At 41.3% G+C, this 11,840-nt stretch overlaps 1 protein-coding gene and 5 non-coding genes across 7 annotated transcripts; all 6 read right to left on the reverse strand.

Moving 5' to 3' along the window:
- Window positions 1-6,099: 6,099 nt before the first annotated feature.
- rpl7 (ribosomal protein L7) lies at window positions 6,100-10,248 on the reverse strand. 2 transcript variants are annotated; one of them, XM_013131557.2, is made up of 7 exons: window positions 10,215-10,239; window positions 9,620-9,719; window positions 8,951-9,117; window positions 8,474-8,611; window positions 7,894-8,003; window positions 7,236-7,449; window positions 6,100-6,152 (listed from the first exon to the last, which is right to left on the reverse strand). In XM_013131557.2, the coding sequence occupies exons 1-6, from the start codon at window positions 10,226-10,228 to the stop codon at window positions 7,241-7,243; spliced, it is 738 nt and encodes a 245-aa protein (XP_012987011.1). In that variant the 5' UTR covers window positions 10,229-10,239; the 3' UTR covers window positions 6,100-6,152; window positions 7,236-7,240.
- Window positions 6,439-6,530, reverse strand: LOC114829950. Its single transcript, XR_003777753.1, has one exon. It is a non-coding gene; the product is annotated as a small nucleolar SNORD12/SNORD106 (small nucleolar RNA).
- Window positions 7,722-7,813, reverse strand: LOC114829955. The gene has a single exon (XR_003777758.1). It is a non-coding gene; the product is annotated as a small nucleolar SNORD12/SNORD106 (small nucleolar RNA).
- Window positions 8,208-8,299, reverse strand: LOC114829953. The gene has a single exon (XR_003777756.1). It is a non-coding gene; the product is annotated as a small nucleolar SNORD12/SNORD106 (small nucleolar RNA).
- Window positions 8,699-8,791, reverse strand: LOC114829951. The gene has a single exon (XR_003777754.1). It is a non-coding gene; the product is annotated as a small nucleolar SNORD12/SNORD106 (small nucleolar RNA).
- On the reverse strand, window positions 9,403-9,494 carry LOC114829954. The gene has a single exon (XR_003777757.1). It is a non-coding gene; the product is annotated as a small nucleolar SNORD12/SNORD106 (small nucleolar RNA).
- Window positions 10,249-11,840: the final 1,592 nt, after the last annotated feature.

The raw sequence follows: 11,840 nt of genomic DNA on the forward strand, positions 1-11,840 counted from the left end.
TCATTCACGGGAACAATGATAAGAAGAATTTTCCTTGCTGCTGCCTGCTATTCCAGGACAAATTATACTGGTGAGTAAATGATGGTGAGTGAATGTTGTGAATATCTATTATTCCATTAGTATATCAAGATAGATCATGGACATTCTCTTATATTATTATCCAAGAATGATACATAATCACCCTTCATGGAGGTCAGTACAGACCTTCTCAAACATATAGAGCTAGAGGTTTCCTTTTTAGAGGTCAGTACAGACCACCTCCAACATATAGAGCTAGAGGTGTCCTTTTTAGAGGTCAGTACAGACCTTCTCTAATACATGAGAGCTAGAGGTGTCATTTTAGAGGTCAGTACAGACCTACAATACAGACAGCTAGAGATGTCCTTTTGGAGGTCGGTACAGACCTTCTCCATCACAGGGAACTACAGATTACCATTTTAGAGGTCAGTACAGACCTTATCTAATACAGAGAGCTAGATATGTCCTTTTGGATGTCAGTACAGACCTTTTCCAATACATGACAGCTAGAGATGTCCTTTCAAAGGTCAGTACAGACCTTTTCCAATACAAGACAGCTAGACATGAACGTTTTGGAGGTCAGTACAGACCTTTTCCAATACATGACAGCTAGACATGAACGTTTTGGAGGTCAGTACAGACCTTTTCCAATACATGACAGCTAGACATGAACGTTTTGGAGGTCAGTACAGACATTCTCCAATTCAGAGAGCTAAAAGTGTCCTATTTAAGGGTCAGTTAAGACCTTTGACACTAGAGAGAGAAGTTTTATTTTGGGGGGTCAGTACAGACCTCCAACTACAGCTCGTCTGTTCTGCTCAACGTCCTGCTCAACACCCCTAATCGACCGTCTGTCCATCTCAACATTACTCTTCGCTTGTAAATCTCTCAAGGGCTCCCCCCAGCGTACTACACATCCTTTATACCTGTTCAAATCATAGTAAAATTATTTTTCGCATTTTTTACACTAAAAACGTTTTGGATAGAGAATGTTTAAACGTGGATAGAATAGAATTAACTTTAAAGAAGTTTCCTTGGGCTGGTGGCTGCAACATTATTAGGTCATATCATTTTAACCAAGACTCACGGTCTATCTCGTATTATTTACCCAACTCAATTCCATTTTGTGACTTATAACAAAATAAGGAACATTTATTCAGTGGGTTTTTGCTCAAATCAGTTTTTATACAAATTAATAGATTAGTGGTATCGTCTAAAGCAATGCCGATAATACTCAAATATAGATGGCTCTCGAATCATAAGACAATAGCTCAATAGACTCTGTGTCACTGTAGAGAGCACATAAATACCAGGATGAACCAAAATTGTCTACAATTAAACCAAGAAAAAATTGAGATTATTGTGTTTGGCAACAAAAAAGTATTAGTAAAGAGCTGGATTCTCGGACCTTTGATACCAGGGATCAAGTGCATATATCTTTGTGTTTTGATAGACTCAGACCTCTCATTTAGCAGTCATATCATTTAAAAAAGATAGCCAGAATTAAAGGCTTGGTGTCCCAAAAAGACCAAGAGATGCTCATCCATGATTTTATCTCTAGTAGGGTTGACTACTGTAATGGCCTCTTAACTGTGCTCCCAAAAATACTGTAAAACAGCTGCAGCTCATTCAGAATGTTAACCCGGGCCAAGAGAACAGAGCACATCACTCCGGTTCTTAAATATTTGCATTGGCTTCCAGTCAGTTACAGAATAGATTTCAAAGTGGTGCTTTTAGTTTATAAATCTCTGAATAGTTTAGGACCCAAATACATTTCTGATATGTTTGAAGAATATAAACCAAGCAGGGCTCTTAGATCCATAAACACAAGTCAGCTAGTAGAGCCCAGAGTCTTAACTAAACATGGAGAAGCTGCATTTAGCACTGGAACTGGAATAAACTACCAGAAGATCTTAGATGTGCCCCAAACGTATACATTTTTAAATCCAGGTTAAAAACGTTTCTCTTTTCACATGCCTATGACTGAGCACTTGAACTTAACCACACTGTTTAGCTTCCTATGTTTTTATCCCATTTTTAATCTTTATATGTTTTCTTATTGTATTTTATTATTATTATTATTATTATTATTATTATGTTTTCATTTGTTTTGATGTTTTCATTTGAATATTTGTTTTTATGTTATTGTATTTTTATATTTTCCTTTGTAAAGCACAATGAATTGCTTCGATGTATGAATTATGCTATATAAATAAACTTGCTTGCTAAAGCTAATATTTATTTTTTTAAATGCTCAGTGGCTCCAAAAGTTCAACTAACTCATTTGCAAATATTGGCCTCAAATATCTCCATGTACTTTCTTACTACATTTACTACATTTTTCCACACAGGGTGGCTTGGGGTTAAACGCCTCCCTGGGTTAAACACCCCCTGTCCTTTGGGGTAAAATACCCCCGGGTTTATTTTACCCATGAAAATATATTGGTAAAATATAACAAAATTCTAACAACAAATGTGCTGAAGAATGACAGCATGCTTAAGCACGATTTTCAAAACAGGGCCCGTGTTTTCAAAACACTACACACAATCAGCACAACCACACACCCAATTAGCAAAACACTACAGATCCTTTGCATAATTAAACACTCTTGTAAAAACTATACACTTCTGTTTAAAAACCACACTTTGTTACCATATGAAACACACACGTTTCACATTACTATACTCTGCTTGCACGAGTTACACTCTGCTGTGATGAACCAAAAACACTTTTAGCACTTCTACTTCCCTATAATTAGAGTAGGCTACCATCAACAAAGTACAAATATAATGTAAATTCACCAAACACTATACAAGACCAATGTTGCAGACTGCAGAAACTCATTCATTTCTCAACACGCCCAAAATGTTGACATGGAGATTCATAATATTGTAACAAAATGTCACTTTACGTATTGTACTGTAAGTTTACTGTAAAAAATAAAAAATAACTAGACATTGTCTCTTCGCCTAGCTGGATCTGGCCAGAAAATTTCATCAACATCACAGGCAATGTTGTCATTAGCAAGACACCTTGGAAAGAAACGTCTTGAATGACAAAACCATCCTTGCATCACTGCTACCTCCATCTGGTCACAGGCCTCCTCCATGGCTTGGATGAGGGGTACCTCAGCCTGGAGACGGAGATCATATACCTTCCACCGCCATGCCAAGAAAAACTCTTCTATAGGGTTGAGGAATGGAGAGTATGGTGGAAGATATAGGACGGTTTAATGTGGATGTTGCTGAAACCAGTTCTGAACCAGAGCAGAGCGGTGGAAAGACACATTGTCCCAGCCAACAATGTATTGCATATGATCGATTAGATTTGCCGCTGTTGTGTTGTGCAATTGTTTCAAGAATGTAAGTATGAGTGCTGTGTTGTAAGGGCCCATATGGGCATGGAGGTGGAGGACCCCATTCTGTGTAATGGCTGCACAGAGTGTTAGATTACCCCCACGTTGCCCTGGGACATTGACTATAGCCCTGTGGCCAATGATGTTTCTTCCCCTCCTTCGTGTGCTCGTCAGGTTGAACCCAGCCTCATCAACGTGAATGAACTCATGCTGGATCTCCTCTCCATCCATTCATAAAACTCTCTGAAGAACAGTGTCAGGCAAAATTGTGTAGTTCAGTATAGATGTAGTATACATATTACAGTACAGTAAAAGATTATAAAACCGTATGCAAGATCACACTGCTAAAGTGAATACATACCTCTGCATAATCATGCCGCAGTCGTTTCACCATTTCGGAATTGCGCTCGAAAGGCACTTGATAAATTTGCTTCATTTGAATATGGTTTTTATTTAGGATGCGTGCCAGTGTTGATGTTGAGACCTGATGGATATCGTTGAAACTGGCATGGTTATTGACAATGTTAGTTTGGAGCTGATTGAATGTTATAGCATTGTTGGCCAAAACCATGTTTACTATCTCCCTCTCTTGCTGTTCTGTGAACATAGGAGGCCTTCCCCCTTGTCGTTCCTGACCCTCAATCCTATGTAGAAAAAAATACAGTATACAATAGTACAGTAATTTCAGGTAACAGAAATGCTGATAGTGCATAGAATACAGTACTGTAAGCAGTTACTGAAACCGTGCAGATGTTTTTGATATGATGATATTTTTACAATACCTATTTTCCAGTCAAAATGTTCTTATCACACTTGCCACTGTGTATGGGCTTAGATTTGGCTGTACAGTCCAGCCTCCCTCAGCGTCAGGCCGTGGTTGACAACGTGGTCAACCAGTGTTGCGCGGATCTCATTTGTCAGATTCGGTCCTCTTTGAGCACCTTCTTGTCTTCTTCTACCTCCAGCATGGCCTCCATCTCTTCCTCCACTTCGTCCTCGTACTCTTTCTCTGACTCTTTCCATTGTGCTTGAAGACCGATGAACTCACCTGCTGCTTTTTATAGTGTTTATACACCTGATTGGTGTGTCTACAATTAAGCAAACAAGTGTATCAACACCTGATGACTGTTGAACCAATTGGTTGGACGGTGCGGTAATTTGACAGTCAGTGCTTTGGTATTGCAAGGAAGTGACTTCATGATAGATTTTTGTGTGTAATGTATGTTAAGTGTGTTTAGTGTTTTGCAAATCACTGTGTGTAGAGTTTTGCAACAAGTGTGAGGTTGACAGTGTGCTTATAGTTGTGCAAATATGGGCTGATGTTTTGCTTCTTGAGTGTAAGGTTTTGCTAATAGTGTACTACTTTTACTTTTAGTGTGTAAGCAATGCAAAAAAACTAAGTAGTTTTAGTTCAGTGGCTAGTTTACTGAGCATATATTATCATCTAATATGAGAGGCCTGATTTGGCATGATGTATGTTTATAAATTATATTTTTTGATTATTTCATGTTATGGGGGAAATGTGCTACTTGGTTATCGCTCTGACCGCCGCCACACCGAGCTCGAAGCAGCGAACCTCATGACGACTGTGACCCTAGAAGCATCGTTGCCAGCACCACCACAAAAGCTTTGAAGCCCACTCCATGAAGCGAAACTTCCGAACGGTGGGACTTTGCACACCCTGGTCATTACCTAACCAAATTAAAATATATGTAAGCGATGTTGAGAATATCATGTTTTACCGCCAGTTTCGTTTTTCAAAATGCACTAAAAACTACAATACCAATGGGCCATAGCGGTATACGAACGGCACATGAGTTTGTTAATTTGAGCTTTCGACAGGGACAACGACAATTAGTTTAGCATCTAGCCTTAATACCTCGTTTTTAGAAGTATAACATCGGTGCAAGGTAGTTTATGTGCTAGCTTGACCACAAAGAACATGTAATGAAAATGTGAAGTGCTACATTTGCGGAAGTTGTGTTGTGTAGTTAGCTATGCTTTTGGGAGACAATGATTGATGCATTTCTTGTGAGTCCTTTTTGTCCACCGTAGGGAACTTCACTTGGAAAAACATTACACCAGACATGGAATCCGTAGCGACGGTAAATCTGACAATATGGTAACCTAGAGCAAATCCGACGACGGTTACTTCCTCAAATGAAAACGACACTCAGAATCGTCGCCCGAAAGAACCCGTCTAGTGGTTACGTGACATCGGAGTGGCGTTTGTATGGGATGAGTAATTTGCTTTTCCTAATAGTGAATTTTTAGATTAATCGTGCACATGATAGCTTTGTAGACTTAATTTCAAACGCCCATAGTCATGTGACTCGATCGCTCTCGCTAAACAGAGACGCGTGCGCATTCCTTACATTTAAGTAGGGGCTCTTGGGGTTTCTGAAGCGTCTTTTAGAGTCATGTAATTTCACACTCAATAGACCAGGCTACCATCTAACGTGGACATCAGACAATAGCCACCAAAAACCCAATTACAAAATGAACTGCCTGCGAGGGAACGTCAAAACCAACTGTAAATATTTCCTGAACCAGTTATTTGATAAAATTTAGTGTCATTTAGAATCTGGACTTAATTGGTGCACTTTAGCAGTTTGGCTAAGGCTACTGGTTCATTTAACGACAAAGGTTAACTGACAACATTTTTATATAATTTACCAGTCGCTGAAATTAGTTAGTGCATTTGTTGAAACAAGAACACCACAAACACATTGCTTTTGATGTTTATTGTACAGACTGAACAGAATCCCGTTGAAAAACCTGCAAAACAAAAATCACATTAGTAACAGCCGTCATATTGGACAACCATGAACTAGACTGCAGACATTCTGAGGGCAACATTCAGCAGAAACTGGAGTGATGCAAGTATGGCTTGCGGTAAACTTCCCCCATATAGAGCTCTATGGGACACTGCCCAGGAAACCAGGAACGGTCATGATACCTTTTGAATACAGGATTAAGGCAACACAGCCATGTTCAGTCCAAGTATATCATCTGAATAGGAAATGTAATCTCAATAGGGTAAAAATATAATGGGGCTTTACTGGATGTGGTTTCAGACAAATTGGCTTATTTTTCAGACTGGTTTCACCAGGGCCGATAAGATGGGGAAAAAAGGAGTGCATCATTAACCACATTGTGTAGAAAGAGAAGAACCTATACAGACACCAAGGAAAGTTAAGCTAATGGTTTTGAATAGAAAATGCACTAGAAAAGTAGACCTAATATTTAAGGTGAACCTTTTGAAAAGAAATCCATCTAAACATACCAAAAATGTAATAAAATAAATGACAGTCCCTTTCTGTAATGTTAACCCTAGTCCTGGACTAAAATTAAACCAAGTGGAAATGTCCATTCAGGTTTATTTTAGTGCAGGACCAGGGTAAAATCTGCCAAAAATGTAAAAAGGACTTTAGTTTCTATGAATATAATCCTATTCAAACGGGTCTCGTCGTATAGCTACACAGACCCACACAAAAACATCTGTACCATCTGATCAAGATCGTCACACTCAGGACAACTTAAAGCAGTAACAAGAGTGGACCCAGAATCTCTCCAGGAACAGGGTCAGCATAGTTTAAGACTAATTCTGGAGTTTTTTTTGTAAAAGCATCATGGGTGCAACAGATACAAACAGGAACACCCAGTCACCTTCCTCTAGTGCTTGTTCACTAGCGCAAACATCTACACACTTTTAATGCCACAGACTTGACTGACAATCCAACAGCACTACATTGCTCAACAAAAGCAGAGACGTTCCGGAGTAGCCCCCCCCCAGAAACAGGGATGATCTCCTGAGCCGGGTCCTTTGAAGTTCTACCCAGCTACCCCTTCTCACCCTGCCTTGTCTAGTTCATCCTCCTGATGAGTCTGTTGATCTGGTCCTCCCTGTTGCCAGCATCGCCTCCCTCCACAAAGTGAGTGGTCTTCTTCTTCATGCCACCACGGGGTGCAGACAGCTTGAAGGGCCACAGGAAGTTGTTGGCAGGCTTGAAGTTCTTCCCAACTGTGTAGATCTCGTGGATCAGGTCCTCCATGCAGATTATGCCGTATTTGCCTGGAGGGAGGAATAAATACAATGCAAATTTAAATATTAAAGTCAGCCCCAAAACATTGGTAAAGATCTGCTTGAGGGCCTGATAACATAACACCTTTTACAGTCAAAGACTACAAGGTCTGGCTCTAATTGGGATAAAAAGGAACAATGTTCTATAGTTGTCACAGACCACCCGGTGTACTGAAATGACAGAACCATGTTCATTAAATTCTAATAATGCGAAACTTATACATTCAGCTTCACACGGTGCCAACTGCAGTGACAAATTTCACAATGTGGTTTCAGAGTAATTGGCTTATTTTTCAGACTGGTTTCACCACAGTCGGTAAGATGGGGAAAAAAGTTGAGCATCATTAACCACATTAGAAACTTTAAAAGGCATCTACCTCACCATCTTGATCACCATCTTGAACCTAGCTACTGTATTCTACAGTAAACACGTACCCAGGGCCTTCTCGACCAAGGCGTTGTCTGTGAGGGCAATGCGCTGCTTGGTCATCCTGCCGAAGCCACGCTTGTAGATCAGCTCGCGCACCGACTTCAGGTTTGGGTATCTGGGAGACAGCAGCATAACGTTAGCCTGTTGACCATCATCACAGTAGAATCCACATGTTTTGTGAAGAGCTGCTCTGATTGGTCAGTGTGCCAGCTAGAGAAACAGTAAGAAACGGGCTGCCTGGTCTGAGCACCATAAGAGTCAGGAGGACAGCATGGCCTGATCTGCAGGCTTGCAGCTTTAAGAGTCCCGTTAGTAACACAATGTGGTTTCAGAGTAATTGGCTTAGTTTTCAGACTGGTTTCACCACAGTCGATAAGATGGGGAAAAAAGTTGAGCATCATTAACCACATTTTAGGGACAACTGCAGTATGTTCTGTTTTATGAAGACATTACAGCAAACTACGAACACACGTCTTCATCAAAACATCACTGGTGCATTCATTAAAGCACTAAAATATTGCATAGAAAATTCAGGTGAATCTGCTTTATGCTGCTGTTTAGTGAACTAAGTATGTTCCGCCTTACCCCCAAGCAATGTAGGGCTCAGCAATCCTCATCATGTTGATGGAAGCCTTGTTCAGCTTGATGAAAACACCGTTGAAGATCTGACGGAGGCGCATGAGCTGGAGGACCTTGCGCACCTTGGGGCTGACGCCGTTGATACTGGGGGAAGGCACAGAGGCAGATGGGTTACGCGTGCTCAGAACACCGCCTTATTTCAACTTCCAGACCTTTGTGGAGTTCATATTCGATGTGGTTTCAGAGTAATTGGCTTAAGTTTCAGGCTGGTCTCGCCACGGTCGATAAGATGGGGAAAAAAGTTGTGCATCATCAACCAACATCATACAACTGGGAAAACAGAGTGACTGTCCCACCCAATTCACTACATCACTGTAGTATCAGGTGCGTGATTCGTCATAACCTTAGTGTCCAAGCCACTGAGACACAGGCAAGTGGAAACAACTAATTACTACTAACAGACTTTCATTGAAAGCAACTCACCCTCTGATCCTGATGACGAAAGCCAACTTGGGCTCGGCGGGCACGTAAAAGTTCCCAACCTTGCGGGCGGTCCGCGACATTCGGACCTCACGCCTGTACATCTCCCTGTACTCCTTGTGGTACTGCTCAGCCCTCTTGTAGATCAGTTTTCTGGTCGTCTTCCGACTCTGGGTACACAGGACGACAGGTCGACTAGCGGTTAGAGCTTTGTTCCAGCAACCAGTTTCTGGTTCAAAACGACAATTTACACCTTGTCTGTGTTTTCATTAGCATGCAGCTTAAGTTGTTCTGCCTTGTTCTGTCAAATGACTTGAATGTAGACAATCACTGAGTCCGACCACTGCTAGTGTCCCTTTGTAGATACAATTTAAATCACAATTTTGTTTTAAGCAGGGTACACTGAAGTGTTACAGAACTAAATTGATCTCACAGACAAAATTGCTATTTGTTTCAACGTGGTTTCAGAGTAATTGGCTTAGTTTTCAGACTGGTTTCACCACAGTCGATAAGATGGGGAAAAAAGTTGAGCATCATTAACCACATTGTGTAAATGAGGTGGTCATCTTCGGGTTATATTAGTTTTCCGCTATAACCATCACCACCACTCATCTACAACAACCGCATTTCAGGCGGAATATCACGCACAGGCACAAATGCTTTCAAACGTACCTTTTTTTCGGCGAGTATCTTCTTGATGCGCATGGCCTTCATAGTGGCGAAGGCCTTTCGCCTTTTCAAAAGGCTCTCAGGGACCGCCGGGACCTTTTTTCTGTAACACATCATGCAACGCTTCGTTTAAAGTAGCAGGAAAAAGGTTAACAGGAGAATAACTTAAATAACACAAAAACAGCTGATTATTATCGTCCAGGCTAATTAGCCATTGCTGAAACGCTATCTTGAACTAGCTGCTAACTACTTCGGTGGTTGATTCAAATATTATCGTGACAGTGTGGGGACCAAGCAACTAAACATTTAAACATAACGTAGACAACATGTACCTAACACTACGAGGAATATGCAGATTACATAAAATAATGTGTATATACTGAAACGTGTAAACTGACTGGAGAGCCGGACATGTTTCTGGCAGCCTCCAATAATCCAAATAAACAGAATATCGCAAAGTACAAAACACAATTACCAACACTACTCAAACGAAAACCATGACCGTTACATGTAATTACAAATTATGAAGTCAGAAAACTAAAAATATTAATGTAATTGGTAGATGGACACAGATTGTAGAATAGCAGAAAACACTTACTCTGCGTCGGCCATTGTGTCCACCGAGAAAGAGAGTTTTCGACGTGCGCATGTGTGGGATAAAAGGTTATAGGACCCCAGCTCTTGTCTATTGATCTGCCTGAGCATAAATGTACTATGCCGCTGCGCGTTTTGCTGTCACATTAACATATATTTTGGTTGTATCTCCAGTATATTTGATGTTACACTTTATTTCTGAGCATTTACGATTGCAAGATTTCCACAGAATAATATTAATAATATGAACAATTTTATTAATATTAATAATATGATATTAATAATATGAAAAATATTTTTATTTATTTACTTTAAACATTTACTGCAGCTATCTTCTGGTCATTTATGTTTGTATTTGTGCTAGGACTATGGTAAAAATCTTACATATGGCCTTTTAAACTAAAATAGTATTTCATATATTGAGGTTATCCCTGCTCAAAATGCTTAAACATTTTGGTTTAATGTCTGGGGTACGTGAGGGCCAGTCAATGGCATCAATGCCTTTGTCATCCAAGAACTGTCTACACACTCTGGCCACATGAGGCCAGGCAATGTCCTGCACCAGGAGGAACCCAGGGCCCACCGCATCAGCGTAAGGTCTGATGATGGGTCTGATGAATGGGTCATCATCATGCTGGTACCTAACAGCAGTCAGGGCACTGTTGGCTGGTATGTGGAGGTCTGTGCCACCCTCCAAGTATATGCCTCCCCAGACCATCACTGACCCACCGCCAAACCGGTGGATGATGTTGCAGGCATCATCACATTCACCACGGCGTCTCCAGAGTCTTTCACCTCTGTCACATGTGCTCAGTGTGAACCTGCTCTCATCTGTGGAGAGAACAGGGCGCCAATGGCGGACCAGCCAATTCTGGTGTTCTCTGGCGAGTGCCAATCACGGTGCTGGGCTGTGAGCATAGGTCCCACAAGAGGACCTCATGCCACCCTCATGGAGTCTATTTCTGACAGTTTGGTCAGAAACATGCACACCAGTAACCCACTGGAGGTCATTTTGTAGGGCTCTGGCAGTGCTCCTGTTCCTCCTCAAACCAAGGAACAGATACTGGTCCTGCTGCTGGATTGATGCCCTTCTATGGCCCTGTCCAGCTCTCTTAGTGTAACGGCTCGTCTCCTGGTATCTCCTCCATGCCCCTGGAAGGTCTGTGTGACCCTTCAAGGGAGACACAGCAATCCTTTGGGCTGCAGGTGCTGCCTCATGCTACTAGTAGTGACAAGGACACTAGTAATAAGGAGAGAGTATTTGTCTGTGGACACCACCAGCAAAACTATTCCCTTTTTGGGGGTTGTCTTGCTGTTGCCTCTCCAGTGCACCTGTTGTCACTTTCATTTGCACCAAGACAGGTGACATTGATTCACAATTACTCATGCTTCCTAACTGGACAGATTGATATCCCTGAAGTTTCATTAACTTGGTGTTATAGCCTACAGTGATGATTACTTGTTCCATTCATTTTTGTTGAACAGTGTAGTTTCTCTTGAACTGTTCCAGCTAAAGAGGCCAAACTAGGATGACCAGGATTTGTCCGGGACTGTCCCAGTTTCAAGCTGGGTGTCCCGGGTCAACAAATATCTGTAAAACACTAAAATGTCCCGGTTTCCGACACTCACA

Source organism: Esox lucius, chromosome 21 (assembly GCF_011004845.1).
Source record: "Esox lucius isolate fEsoLuc1 chromosome 21, fEsoLuc1.pri, whole genome shotgun sequence".
Taxonomy (NCBI): domain Eukaryota; kingdom Metazoa; phylum Chordata; class Actinopteri; order Esociformes; family Esocidae; genus Esox; species Esox lucius.

Bases quoted from the DNA above. Each gene is read 5' to 3' on its own strand.
- rpl7 (XM_013131557.2), bottom strand. The intron at 8,004-8,473 runs GTAAGGCGGAAC...GCTGTCTCCCAG, and splicing joins GAGCCCTACATTGCTTGGGG to ATACCCAAACCTGAAGTCGG. The intron at 7,450-7,893 runs GTACGTGTTTAC...TCCTCCCTCCAG, and splicing joins CTTGGTCGAGAAGGCCCTGG to GCAAATACGGCATAATCTGC.